At 38.7% G+C, this 14,969-nt stretch overlaps 1 protein-coding gene across 4 annotated transcripts in view; it reads right to left on the bottom strand.

Moving 5' to 3' along the window:
- Positions 1-253: 253 nt before the first annotated feature.
- Positions 254-14,969, bottom strand: part of LOC130438375 (A disintegrin and metalloproteinase with thrombospondin motifs 2-like) — a 106,754-nt gene continuing 92,038 nt past the window's right edge. For 2 of the 4 annotated variants that reach the window (XM_056770267.1, XM_056770268.1), the window contains 13 exons: positions 13,513-13,626; positions 13,293-13,438; positions 11,763-11,938; positions 9,805-9,938; positions 9,604-9,724; positions 9,216-9,296; positions 8,965-9,128; positions 8,704-8,869; positions 8,241-8,373; positions 7,519-7,726; positions 6,777-6,906; positions 5,717-5,806; positions 254-2,354 (listed from right to left, as the gene is read on the bottom strand). In XM_056770267.1, coding sequence (XP_056626245.1) covers positions 1,465-2,354; positions 5,717-5,806; positions 6,777-6,906; positions 7,519-7,726; positions 8,241-8,373; positions 8,704-8,869; positions 8,965-9,128; positions 9,216-9,296; positions 9,604-9,724; positions 9,805-9,938; positions 11,763-11,938; positions 13,293-13,438; positions 13,513-13,626 — 2,553 coding nt within the window. In that variant the 3' untranslated portion in view covers positions 254-1,464. The remainder of the gene's footprint in view (positions 2,355-5,716; positions 5,807-6,776; positions 6,907-7,518; positions 7,727-8,240; positions 8,374-8,703; positions 8,870-8,964; positions 9,129-9,215; positions 9,297-9,603; positions 9,725-9,804; positions 9,939-11,762; positions 11,939-13,292; positions 13,439-13,512; positions 13,627-14,969) is intronic. The other 2 variants (XM_056770269.1, XM_056770270.1) reach the window with 1 other exon arrangement.

Below are 14,969 nucleotides of genomic sequence, written 5' to 3'. Positions count from 1 at the left end.
AAAATGGTAAGCATATCAAGAAAATGATTACAACCCTTAATTTAACAGTTTAATCTGCGTTTATGTGAAGACTTATCGTTTAAATTACTGCAATATATATTACTATCTATAATTAATTAAAACGATAATATATTTAAAATTGTATGTCGAATCTTTATACAGTACATCATTGACCCTTATATAAGAAGGTCACAGACTTTTGTATTATAACTAAAGTGCGTCTGATGAAATAAATGAGGCTTTGAAAATGTACTTTTTGCAACAAACAATTTATTTCTGTTTTTGACATTTTTTTCTGCTTTTCACAAAAGTAAATGGTTAGAACTTTGAGGACTGGGTAGATGATTCTCACAATATGTCAATATCTCAACAATAAAAATCTGATCTGGCTTGATAAACTTTCAACAAAAGATTGAATAATGCCGCAAAGAAACACTTCGAAAGCATAAAACTCTAATTTGTGTAAGTATGGTGAATCCCTGAATTTGGTTTCAACATCATTTGACTCCTCATTTAAAAATAACATTGGCACAGTTTCTGTATCATAGATACACTCAAGTCAGGAGAGATTGCAAGAATTTAATGACTGATAAATGTCTTTTTTAACTGTATGTAATGTCAGTCTACAATGATGCAGTGTTTGAGTTTGAGCTTTACTCTGCAGTTCTATTACTGGAGTCAAATGAAAGATGGTAATGTACTGTATTAATGTGCCACATCACCACCAAAGGTAGCACATTTCATACCCATTTAGAATGAATAGACACTGTTATTATATGTATGTATCTTCAGCTGAAACATACAGTAGCCATAAGTACATGTTAAACTAGTAACACCTGAATATTACAACACTTTCATGCATTTTAAGAAAAAACAGTATGTGCCTCTTGTCTGTCATTAAGCATATTTGGAGTGAAAGAATTTGAGAAGGATAGACTAGTGCAAATTATAATGAAACCTACTCTCATTCATGCTAAAGATTACTTCAGTAAAATGTTGTGAATGGACGTGACCGGGGTTCAAAGCAACTGTGCAAACATTAGCTAGTGGTTCTGTTCCACAAAAATCAGTTTGCCATACCACTTATAGGTGTTGCAGAACACATTTCTTTGGAAAAAGCACACAGAAATGTCCTACCTGACAGATATCACTAAAATTGATGTTCTGAGAACTCACACCCGACCATTTTAAAAACCCTCATTAAACATTATTTTGCCTTTCCGGTTAATGACTTCATTTGGAGGCAGAGTTTTGGTGAGATGGCGTGTGCTTAAAGGGATCTAATTTAGTAGAGTTTAGCAGAACTTTGCGTATTGTCTAAAATAGCTTACAGCACTTTAAAAAGAGTGTGAGCGAGGATATTGTGGCCATTTTCCAGTTCTTGACTCAAGCACCAAGAAGGTGTCTGGATTCAGACGTAGCCTTTGACAGCCTCAGATGTATCTCTATAAGAGAAACTGGGGTTTAAATCCCCTGCGCCCTTTTCATCCGCATCAAAAGGTTCCGCTTCTCCTCAAGAAGTTCTTGGATGCGTTTATTTCGCGTTCTCTCATGCAGAAACACGAATCCTCTTCGGGAAATGATGTTGTTCTGATGAAACTCGTTGTCGAATGGCACTGTTTGGTATGGTATATCAATGGCATTGCTTTCGCTTGTTTCATCCACCTTTTTTGGCCGTCTGGTCATCTTCGCTGACTCTGTAATCGTTGTTATTGTAGTCGAAGATTCCTGCGGTGTACCAGATGTTGCCACTGTCAAAGTTACTTTCTTTGGAGTGGGTGTTGTAGTGGTAACTGCCACCTCTGCAGTGAACGTCACGGGAGCGCTGACATCCGGCAGGTCTGAAATGATTAATTCTTTGTCATCCACAAGTGGAATATCACTCCTCGCAAACCAGACGGTGGTAGGATCTGATGTGGGAATGACATATGTTGTGTTCTCATCTGACAGGAGATCCAGAGTAGCATGCACTTGGATGCGAGTTGTGGTGTATTGGTGATCAGGAGCTGCAGTGTATCCAGGAGTACTTGTCGACACAGACTTATAAAACCAAGGCGTGCCAACTGAAGTAACATCTTTCTCTGGTCTAGATCCCAGAAAATTACTTGTGGAGATTTTCTGAAAAGATGTGCTGGTCTCTGTGCGTGTGGGAGCACGGGTTGTGATGGAAGTTGATCTTCCCTGGTTAGGTTTTGTCGATGGGGACAGCGGCTTACTTGTAGTTGCCGAGGTCTTTGTGGAACTCCCAGGTCGGCATGACTTACAACACAAACGTTGGAAGCTTGGCAGTGAGCAGTACTGCTGCAGCACATTCATACGACAGAACGTAGAACGGTCGCCATAGCAACGGTATCCTGCAAGACAAGCGAGACAATGCTTAGAATGATTGAAATAAATATATATGGTCCATGATATATAATCATGTACATCATGCAATCTGTAAGATGTTTCATGTCCATTGCTACATAAAACCTAAATAAATGCAGAAACTAAAGTTATGAACTGACCATGCAGATGTGAAGAGCGGAAGAACATTGGAGAATACAAGAATGTTAAATGGATGAGTTACAGTCAAATTGCTGCTATCATGCTGAAACCTCCTATCTCCATATTTTGTAAGCATACTTTCTGCCATTAAAACAGTATTATTGGTCACAAGGTGTGTAACGATATGCTCAGCTCAGGATTGGATACGAAACATGATAAGGATTTACGGTTGAAATTGCGTCACGGTATTTGGGGGGAAAATCTGACACCCAAATATAAAAAAAAATGTTATTTTGTTTAAGAATTTACAACATTCAAGGTTGAATTCAACCATATTTAGTCAGACTATTAAAAAAACATCACAGAAAAATATAACAGATTTTTCCCATAGAAACATAAAAAACATATTTCACTTAAAAATGTATTGCCATAGCTTTGAGACACATATCTTAATAGCTCTACGAATCATATCTGTATGTTTTTGTATTGCGAATTGCGACACTTCGATATGTTGTTACACACCTAATAGTCACCCTTTTGTTTGTCACTGAGTGTTGGAAAATCTAACCAAAAAGAAGTACAAAAAAAAAAATCCAGAAAAACTGCAAATTCGGACATCGTAGGTTTTGGAAGGACAGCGACGAAATGTAGTTTCGTCTGTGTGTCCATTTCAAAGAATTGTTTATTGGTGTCTAGCCTACAGCTAAAACATTTAATACAATTGACCAAAATTAACGGTCAGTCAATATGGGTTTACATCGATATCAACTGAAGAGTGAGTGGCTGAGGGTCGATATACAGTACACTAGTTATGCTGAAAAGGTTCATGATAAAAATGTCATGTTAAATAGTCAAACAAATCCCACCTTTACAGAGGAGCAAGCAGAAAGGAAAGCCACAAGTTAAGAAACACACCAGAAAAAACGTCATTTACCGTTTTTATAACACTTTTTATTTCCTACTTTTGCAGTCGATCATGACAGAAACTTAACAATGAAATGCACTCCCACCCCCCTTGAAACACACAGATATAGTTGTCTTCTTCAGAAAAATAAATCAACTGTATTGAAAGGTACAAGTTCACAGTAACTTTGGTTAAACACTTCATTACTTTGAGAACAATTAATCCATTGGATATTCAGATGAACAGGTAAATAAATAAATAGGTCATTGGTTAAATAAAATACAGGATTTCTGTGACGATGTAAAAACTAGCATGGCACATACATGTGTCATATATTAAACATTTACAAAACATTAACAAAGTTTCCCTGATAAATCAAAGTGCATATAGACGCAGTGCACGTAAGTCCATCTGAATATTCCCCCGACAATTTCCCCACAACAGCCAGCCATGACGCGGTTAGGCCAGTGAAGTAACATGACAGTTACCCATAGTATATAATATTAGCATTTTTTTCTTATAAGTAAGGAGATAACAGTCATAAATGTTATTAAATACAGTAAACACCAACGTTTATTTACAGTATCTCACTGCAAGGTCTGGCTTTTCGTCATTTTTTTTTTCTTCACGGCTTTGAGCATGAAAATTCGGATAGCTCGCTACATAGTCACAACAGAAATGTGTTTCACAATACAATAATGTGATAAAGAGATGCCAAGAGCTGGTTTCCGTTAAAATGCTCTCCGTAACCAATGGGTTAGTGATCGTTCTTGGATGTGTATGTCAATTGGCTGATTGGTTGGTTGTGTAATACGTTTAGTTTGAAGCTGCCTCAGGTGTGACAAACCACGTTTCTGTGCGCAAAGCCATCACTTCCACACACAAATGCCGATACATTCAAACGTAGTAAGGCATTGTTCTTGCGTTCCGTGTTTTCTGTCTCGAAAAAATCAGCTCGGATGGAGATGAAAATTCATGAGGTATATTTATGTGTAGTTGTCTCTATAGTATGGCCACTGGTAACCGTCGTAAAAATGCATGCTGGAGAACACACACGTCGCATACGCTCGAAAACACACACACGTGCACGCTCTCATCACGTCGTTCGATGCGCGATGGACATGTGATTTATGACCCGCCATGAATCCGAAGAATGAAATCACTTCTCTTGGGAAAAACTGAGAAGAAACTGGCTGAGCAAGTCCTGCATAATATATGTCTTCCCCGCCCCCCAACACTTAACCTCTGGTATTAAATAGCAATAGTTCTGTATTTATGTAAAATCAATAAAAAAATACACGTAACAGTCAAGAATTAAAGCAATCGATAGCAGTCAAAATGTTAGGCTAATAAGCTACTGCTTATTCATGGTAAAACAAATTATTAATATTTCATATTATTGGTACCCATATAGATTTATAGTCATATATAAATACAAATATAATTATATGTTTGTTTAAACTCTGCAAGCACAAATAAGCTGCATTTATTGAATTTGTTAACAGTCAAAGAGAAGATGGAGGATGAGGTGGTTATGGCAATCGATCATGTGTAGTAAAGCGACCCTGTTTATCAAGTGCCACCTCATGTTCACCATCGGCCACCATCGGCCAAGTATGGCGGTGGTTCAACAGTACATCCCATGTTAACAGCGTAAATCCTGCCATCTCATGTGTTTGTGTGTTTGTTTGCTTGTCCCGTCGGTTTTCGAGAATGAACTAGGTTGTGGAATGAGCACTTAGCAAAGATTTCCTCATTGTGACAAGTTCACATTCACAATAAAGCTTAAGTTTTTTTTTTTAGCCACTTTCATTTTTATATTTTCTCTCACAACGTTTGCTCGGGCAGCGCCTCAAAACGTGTCTGCCTCAGGAGCGCGAGCCATACGGACGCAGCTTGCGGCGGACGGTAATTCACAAAAATGCGCCGCCTCCCGCGGAAACCTCAGCTAGCTTCACAAGCTGCCTGTCCGATCACAAATCAACAAACGTCCTCCAAATTTTTTTAATGTTTAGTTTTGTCAACATTTTCTTACTGGCCAGCGTTCACAACACAGAGCTCCACAAAGGAGAGAGAGAGAGAGAGAGAGAGAGAGAGAGAGAGAGAGAGAGCGAGAGACAGAGAGAAACATATAGATCTCCCCCTATCGGAAACGCCCCGTAAGGGAGGACCACCACCCAGGAAAGAGAAGCGTGCAAGCCTCGAATAAGAAAGGCAGTCAGGGGAGTTTGCCTTGCAGAGCCAGGCAGAGCGACAGAGGGAAGGTCCAGCTGAGAGACGACAGACAGCGCAACGCCACCACATGGCTGGAGAGAGAAGCTTTACTTGTCATCCTCTGCACGGGGTATTTCGGGTCGTGACGCGATAACCACTGTATCAGGAAGTTGCCATGCCTGTTGAAGTCGGAAGTGCTTCCTGTTGTGTGCGAGGGTAGAGTCGGTTTGGGAAGGAGGAAGCACAGGAAACGGAGAAAGCGAAAGAGAGAGGAAGAAATATGGTCAGCTGTATTAGTGCATCTGTTGATGTAAAATGAATTAGTATGTTATTAGTCTTCAAAACTGTGCAGCAAAGCAAGTTTATTTTGTTACATAATGTCTAACAGAACATGTTGCCTTTGGGCAAAAGTAAAAAAGATAAGAATATGTACATTTAAATTAGAATGTAAACAAGTGAATGTTTATACATTTTCATCAGCTCTTGAATTCTGATGGCCTGGGCTGCGTTTCCCAAAAGCATCGTAAGCCTACGTTGACCGTAGCTTCATTCGTGACAATGGTTCCAAGATCAACTTAAAGGGGAACTCCGACCAAAAATAAAAATTCTGCCATTTATTACTCATCCTCAAGTAGTTTACATCTCAAATTAAGTTCGTTTTGGAAGCTGCCTGACGCCTCCTTAGATTGCAACGCAAGCAATCTTCAAAGCGCTGAAATTGCGTAGAGACATCGTAAAATTGTGCACGCTAGTCCCTTGGTTCAGTAAAAATTAATATAATGCGACAAGGACACTTTTTGTGCGCAAACAAACAAAACTAACCACTATATTCAAAAACGTCCTGATTTGAGTGTTCATTTCCAGCATATGTTCCCGCGAGCCACATGACAGTGCATCCGCTCTAAGCATTGCTCGACGCATGCGCATGGCTGACACCGGATGCGATATCATGTGGCTCGTATGTGGAGTCAGAAAGCTACCAAAAGTACCTCAATTTGCGTTCTGGGGAAAAGCGGAGGTCCTAGGGATGTTGAAGTATTTGAGGGTGAGTACTTAATGTCGGAGTTTACCCTTTAAGATTACAATGCTTTTGGGAAACGCAGCCCTGATCTGTTAGGCATTATGGTTATGCATCATTACTAAAAGCGTCACTAGAAATGTATGTACGCACTTAGGCAGGGATCCATTCTGCAGGGTCTAAATGCCGCTGGTTTAGAGTCCAAACAGAGTCCGATGGTGTTGTCACGAGTGTGGCAAAGCACATGCCTCTCCTGAGTCCCATTGCCACATGTGACAGAGCACTAGAATAGTATAAACACATGCACAGGAAAAAAAACAGTAAAATGATACATCAATGCATATTTTATGTATACATATTTGTGTTGTTAAATGTGACCCTCGATCACAAAACCATTCATAAGTTCATAAAAAATCATGTTCCACAATTTCCAATACCGTAAGTCCTTTTTGTGAGTGGATGCAGCAAAATCTCCAACAGAAATGGTTGTAAACACGTCTGAAAACTTACAATTTCCACTTTTGGGTTCATCTACTCACCACAACCTCATTACAGCGATAAGCCAATAGAGGGCGTTAAAACAAACCTGTTTCTTCTTGGCAGCGGCCTGCTACAGAGCCTCTGATGGATAACTAGAAAGGTGATTTTCTCAAAATTGTGATTTTTTTGGCACCCTCAACTATTTTTTAAATAGTTGTATCCTGGCCATATATTGCCGTAACATTGAAACATATGTCAATGGAAAGTTTTGCATCAACGGAAAATTGATTCAGCTTTCAGATGATGTAAAATATGTTCCCTTATGACTTGAGGTTTTGTGGTCCGGGGTCACAATATAAAATCACAGAATCAAAGCAAAACATTGTGTTAGTGTGCTTGTGATAGATGTCTTCACCTGTGACCAGGGTCCCAGTCTCCATTCAGCGGGACACAGGTTGCGGTTGCAGTCCCTGCGGGACTCCGGGCGCTCGTCGCTGCAGTATCGACTGCGAATGGATTTGAACTTGCTGTCGCCAAGAGGTTGCACGCAGCGAACTGAGCGTGTCTGACTGCCCGTCTTCCCACAAGATTTACTGCATTCGCTCCACTCTCCAGCCACCCAGCTGCACACACAAACACACCGTCAACCTAAATTCAGCACAACATTTAGACTAAATTCACACTGATGGAACCCACAAATGGAAGCGGCTCAGATCAGATTTAGAAAGATCAAAAACAAATCGGTGGCAGTATGAACATAGTCTGTGAAAGACTAGTGTTGACATCTGCTGGATGTGAAATACAAATGCAGCCTACAAAATTTTGGGGAATGATCATTTCTGTTGAATTACTTAATAAAACACTACTGATAACTTAACTCAGACATTTTATTCCATGAGTGTTTTAAGCAAATTCCACACCCTAACGCTGGTAGAATCCTTATATTGGGCGAAATTAACTTTGACATTTTTTCTTCTGTAAAAACGAAATATATTTGCACAGTGTTCCGTCCATTCAGATCTACTCTTGCAATTCCTCCACAAGGATGTCCCCAAAGGGAAGTTTAGCTCAGGCATGTCAAGTTTTTCTTACCTTTTGGTACAAATTTGCCCCAAAAATATGGTTAAGCACACTTACATGGGCTGAGCACACTCTCTCAGGTTACAGTCTCGAAACATTGGTGGAGGCTGCCTGACTTTCTCGCAATATCTGCGATGAACCATCCTCATGTCTACGTTCTTTCGGCAGCCGTACCGTGTAATCTGAATACCTGTTCACAAGAAGAACACATCACTGAAACACACATCTTGGATACAAAAAGGAAAAATAGAATTGAAATGAAATGACATGGCAAACCTTCTACTGAACTAATGTGTGACAAAAACCACAGAGGCAGAATATCAAACACTAATATCACAATAACACATCTGAAAATCAAAATATAGGACTATAGATGTTCACACAAGCTGCAGTTAAAGTTTGATCACTACCTTTTTAAAGACAGGTCCTGCAAATGATCAATTGCATTTGACACTATTTCCATATTAAATGTTACAAAAAATAGATTCTGGTGACCTCTTGTGGTGAAACAATGAAATACCTCCTCCACAGGTTTTTGAACAGGGAGTCCACCTCTTCACCATCCAGGAATATGGCACAGCATAATCTGGCACCATGTTGTTTTCATTGGCACTGTCACTCAGCCTGTCACTGTCAGTGATGTATTTGATTGACACCTTCGCCTTGGCCGTCCCATGCATTCGGATCTGAAACACAAAAACAATGCAAATGCTCCCAAATAAGTCATTATTATAATTTGCTTAAATATTAATCCGCGTGTGAGCAACTCATGTGAAATTACCATGACAACCACATCATTTTTCAGAGGTCCGTTCATCTGAATGGTGTCCTTATTGTTTTTATTTTCATACTCCCATTCGAGCCCTTTCTCTATAACTGAGCGTGTCTCCGGGAAGTCACCGTGTGCGTTGAGAAAGAAATCACCTGATGCCTTATTCCTGACAGCTATTCACATAAAAAGAGAGAGAGTGCTTCATTGAGTGAAAACAGCAGCCGCTTCATTAAATACTACAGGAAATAATAAAGCTTCACCTAAAATATGAGAAGTCCCATTGAGTTCCTGGATAAGGAGGTGCCTCGCCCCTCGGGGAACATCCAGCACTTTAATGACACCTAAATCAAAAGCAGAACATCTGTTTCTTACAGTACATAAACCACAGCTCTGTCAAAACCCTTTGCTTTTTATTCCCAGTTTGTGTTCCATTTAGGATTTTTTTACTTGTCACAATGCATTGTGGGATGTATTTCTTTCAACCAAATTCTGATGAAGTAGCGCATGTATTCTTTGTATAAAGGCATAATAGAAGGCTACACAGTCATGCTGCCTATCTGTTGAAACCTGTAATACTATACGGTACCCGAATACATCCCTAGTTTTACAGATCCTACATACAGTACTACATAGACTACATAGATGTACCTTTTTTCTCCACGAAGGTGAAATTGAACTTGTGAGTTTCGCACTTGGTTCCGTCCCCCCCACAGACCCCACACTTATCTTCAAGTAGAGCTGATCCGACCACATTATCACAGCCCATTTTCTAAAGGGAGGGAGACACCATCAACGTCAGGCAACTTTACACACACAAACACACAAAAGAAACACAAACAATATACACACCTCACAGTCTGCGTACACACACATGCTGTAGGGATCTTTGTAGGAGCACTGTGTTCCAGGTTCCACTAGAGTCTGCATGTAGACTACAGCTCGAGTCTCTTTGGATTGACAGTACAATTTGCAGCGTTGCTTGGCTGCGGAAAAAAGACAGTCGTTGAATGATGTATGGAGAAGTAAACGACAACAAGATCAAGTGCATATTGAAACAAATTGAGAAGAAACTGTTTCCTCGTACGGAAGCCAATGGGTTTGTTTAATGAAGAAAGTTGGGATAACTTTAATGATAACCACAGCATAACTTTATTAAAGATAACTATATTGGAGTCCACACAAAAGGATGATAATGTAATGCGCAAGCCCTTTTATTTGGAAAGAATTTTGATTGGGTGTTAATGTTTTCTTGCTCTTTAGATTGAAAAAAATCCCTGTGAAAGCGATCCAAATAATAATATTATATATTCATAATATAAAATAATATTATATATTAATGTCTTTTTTTTAGAATTAATTAGTTTAATATTATATAATTTTTTATTTATTACGATTGTCTTCTTCTCTTACATTCAGAAAAGAACTTTATCTTAGTAGCTGTTGTCCTTGGCTTGGTAAAAGTGTATTTAATTGGAAAATAATACTTATATTAAATACCTAGGGATTATTATTAATACAGTATTTGATTAAACTACTACTAGACAACTAAACTTCTAGTAAACAAAACTTTTTTTCATTTAGCCTAGTAAAAAACGAACCACTATAAATTGTCTTAATTATGGAGTGAACGTCGAACGGCATCACTTAGGGACGAAATGACGTATGCCTTTAATAAAACTATGTAGTGTAACATGTAAAACGGGAACATGACAGGAATATTCTTAAAGCAACTCATGTAAATACCTTAATGGTAATATTGGCTTATTCAGAATAAGGCATATAATTCTATTACTGATGTACATGTAAATGTGGTCATTGTGTGTTATATCATCTCAGACAAATTCCCAGCATGTCCGTGTACAATTCCAAAACTGCATCCAGGGACACTTATATTCCTGAAGGGTTCAGCTCATTTTTCCATTACATGCTCATGAACAATAAGATGCCTGTCCAACTTCCCAGGAAGATTTACTTTTTTTTATATTTTACTCACAAATGTCAGAATAAATCAAGAACAATGGTGTTGATTTCTCACAAGTGGATGATGTAGAAAGCATCAATGCAAAAATTGTTTTTCTCAATTGCTCAAGGGTATCAAAATCCCTTCTAAACAGCAGGGCACAAACCACCATTTCTTCTGTGTATTCCTCTGCTTTGGTAATACATTTTATGACATATTGTAAAAGGCTCAAAAAGTCTCTCTTTGAATGATTTTTACTTTGGACTTGTCAATGTTGATTATGAAACCAATGATGTACAAAGTGAAGATGACTCTGTGGGGACTGTATGTACTACACGGACATGTGTGCGATGATGTCATTATCGGTGTGGAAGAATACGTGGATGAGATCATAACTTCATATATGCCCACAGCTTAAGCGAGAACAGCTGTGTGGAGCGAAACATTACATCAGCTCATTTACAGCCCTGGATAATACATTGAACCGAATAATGCAGAACAAAACATTCTAGGAAAGGATCTAATGCAAGCGTCATAATAATTCAGCTTACTACCAGAATCCTGACATGTTGTGGAATTAACATCAACGTCTAAGTATTAAAAAATACAGATTTGAACAGTACGTTAAATGTTTTGCCTGTGATGTCTTTCTAAAAAAATGTCTTTTGGTTTGCTATTTGCCAATGATATACATCATTGCTTACAGTCAACATTATTTTGGAGCCAACGCACTTTTTTTTAAACCTGTTCAAAATGAAAAGTGTAGTCTTCTTAAAATGTCCAGTCGGTCTTAAACAGAGCCATGTCTTAAATCTATATCTGTCTGTAATGTTTTTTTGTCACTTACAGTCAGGGTGTTCATAAGGCAGCCAGTGGTGCCGGGTATTCTGGTACTCAAACTTGTTGTCCATCATGCTACATTGCTCGGCTCTGTAGTCTTGGTAGGGGTCCTCGCACGCTTGAGTGTTACACAGTTGGAACTTATAACTCGGGCCAGAGCAAGAACGTCCACCATTAGCTGGACTGGAGGAAGTTAACGAAAGTGAAAAATATCAAGTAAAAGCAATAAAGTAAAACAGTAAAGTTCCTCAATTACTGTTAGCCTAGCCTAACAACGCTTATCGGACTTTAAAGGCACAGTTCACACAAAAATTCTTTCATTATTTACTCACCCTAAGGGGCTGTGTCCACCGAGGCATTTACGCCCACGGCTGGCGTGTTTATTCAATTGTTTTCAACGGTAACGCCACGCTTTTAAAAAAGCCATCAGTTGACGTTTGTTTTTTTTGCTCAGCGCTGGTGCTATGCGTTTTTCCCAGGATCAGCACCGGCATTCTACCGGTTGCCCAGAGTTGAAAAATGCTCAACTTTGGGAAGAACGCTGCGCCTGCAGCGGGCGTTTCCAGCTGCATAAATGCACCTCGGTGGACACAGCCCCTAAGGTTGTTTCAAACTTAAAATGTATAAAATTCTTTGTTCCGATGAACACAGAGAAAGATATTTGTAAGAATGTTTCACATCCTCCACTACCATAGTAGGAAAAATGTGGTGTTTTTTTACTACAAAATGAAATATTTTGAAGAATTTAGGAAAATAATCAGTTCTGGGGCACCTCTGACTACCATTACATTTTTTCTATTCAATGATGTCCCGGAACTGAAAATTACAAAAATTCTTCCAATATATTTCTCTGTGTTCATCAAAACAAGGGCATTTATAATATAGGTATTAAATTACATGAGGGTGAAGAAATAATGATAAATCAGCCCTCATTTTTGGGTGAACTATCTTTTGAATCAAATATTTTATTTAAGATGCAATAAAAATGTTAAATGCATGTTGCATCAATGTGTTCAGAGTACAAACTAAAGCTCAGCCTTGAGAATTCAGAAATAATTACACAAAATATATATGCAAAGTTTATAACACCTAGCCCAGGAGAATGACTATAAAAAAAATTACCATAAGAGAGACCCAACACATTTTAATAATTGTTAAAAATACAGTCAATGTTTGTATTATAGTCAACATTTTCCAATGAACGTTTTTTGCGATTCATTTCTATATAATAATTGTATATTTTCTTATTAAAATATACAGGACGTTAGTCTTAATGATCAGTTACTTCTGTTTAAATTTCACTGGACAACGTAATTCTGCTGTTTCAAACACAAAGGTGATAAATTATGACATAATCTTTGTTTGTGGGAAAACTTCCTCTACAGTACGTTGTTCATGGTTAAGCTATCATAACAAGCGTTGACTGACAGCGACGATCACTGCGGGTGAAAAAAAATCTTGAACAATTCCATACAATTGTAACATTTCAACACAATCACTCGACAAACAAAGTGCACAGATTCACAATTGTACGCACAGTGGATTGTTGCAATCTCGCGTACGAAACTGCACTCCCCTGCCGCAGGGGCGAGAGCAGGCGCCAAACTCACTCCACATGCCCCAGCTTCCGTCCTGTTTAATGATGTCTGGAGTCAGCCACACACAGTGCCCTTTAAAACAGTGCTGAGACACAAGAGAGGAAGTGAGCGGGTCTGAAACCTCAGGGCATATCTGCATGAGAGCATGTGTGCCGGTACCTTCCCGTCTCCACACGTAGTGCCATCAATGGGCGGTCCTTTTTTGGTCTTGCAGAAGAAGGGGTTGTCCGGGTGAGCACACCAAAGCTGCTTACAGGGGTCAAAGGTGCGGTACTGAGAGACAGAGGAACAGAGAGATAATTTTATTCTCCAAACTATCTAACATAAGAAATGCAGCATTTCAAATTCAGAGTCAGCACAGATTGGGCAGTGAAACTGCTTTTTTACAAACAGGCAGTTTACCCCCCCCCCCCCAAAAAATAATTCTGTCATAGTTTACTCACCCTCGAGTTGTTCCAAATCTTTTTTTTTGTTCTGATGAACGCAGAGAAAGATATTTGTAAGAATACTTGTAACCAAACAGTTCTTGGCCACCATTGACTATTATAGTAGAAAAAATGTTAATGGTAATCAGAAGTGCCCCAGAACTGTTTGCTTTCCTACATTCTAAAAACAGAACAGAACAAAGAGTTTGCCGAAACAAAAACAAACCCCTACTAGTCAATGGTGGCCAAGAAATGAGTTCATCAAAATTGATACTGATTTGGAACGACTCGGGGGTATGTGAATGATAACAGAATTTTCATTTTTAGGTGAACTTTTCATTTAATGATGTGGACAGAAGACAGATGCCAAAATACGGACACAAGTATAGAAGGTAAAATGCAGTTGATCCAGAAAGAACAAAAAACTTGTTTATTTGCATTACATTTACATTGCATTTAGTCTAGACATATCTTTTTATCGTTAAGCATGTTCCATGGGATCGAACCCACGACTTTTACGTGGCTAGCGCAAGGCCACCACCCAATGTCCAAAACCAGCTGAGAACAAGCGCAATAAAGTATAGGACAACCCTCTCTCTCTTTCTGATTTGCAATAATTCATGCATTTAAATTCCTGCAGGACATTAAAAAAAAATGAGACAGGACTCATGTCACATTAAAAGAAAACTGTGTGTTACAGCAACTGTGTACAACACAACAGACCCTGTGTTACTGCTTTGCGCAGAATTTAGGCTCGATAAAACAACCAATATTACACATTTACACCCACTCAAATTTTATGCAGTATATGTAACAAATTTCATGCAAAACAATGATGAAAATGTATTAGTTATGGGACAGCCTACGACCAATAGCACAGCTGGATGACGAAATGTTGCGCAGTGATGGGATATATTTTGTTTTTCCTCAGTAAGGTGCAGAAGACCTCATTCGAATGCGGTGCGAATGATGTCAGAAAGCTTTTCAAACACATCAAAACATCAAGAGCAAAATAATTACGGCTACTGTGATCTCTGTTTGAATAAGAGTTTTCTTTTGAAACAATTATTAAGCACCTGTAGAGATTTTGAAATGTTGAGGGAACTGTGTTGAACTGTATTAAACTTGAGATTGCAGCATATTCATTGCTTTACTTTTCTAATAAATGTAGAAAATTCATTGTGAAGCCCC

This window comes from Triplophysa dalaica, chromosome 16, assembly GCF_015846415.1.
Source record: "Triplophysa dalaica isolate WHDGS20190420 chromosome 16, ASM1584641v1, whole genome shotgun sequence".
In the NCBI taxonomy this organism is placed as follows: domain Eukaryota; kingdom Metazoa; phylum Chordata; class Actinopteri; order Cypriniformes; family Nemacheilidae; genus Triplophysa; species Triplophysa dalaica.
This window is presented reverse-complemented; position numbering and strand designations above follow the sequence as displayed.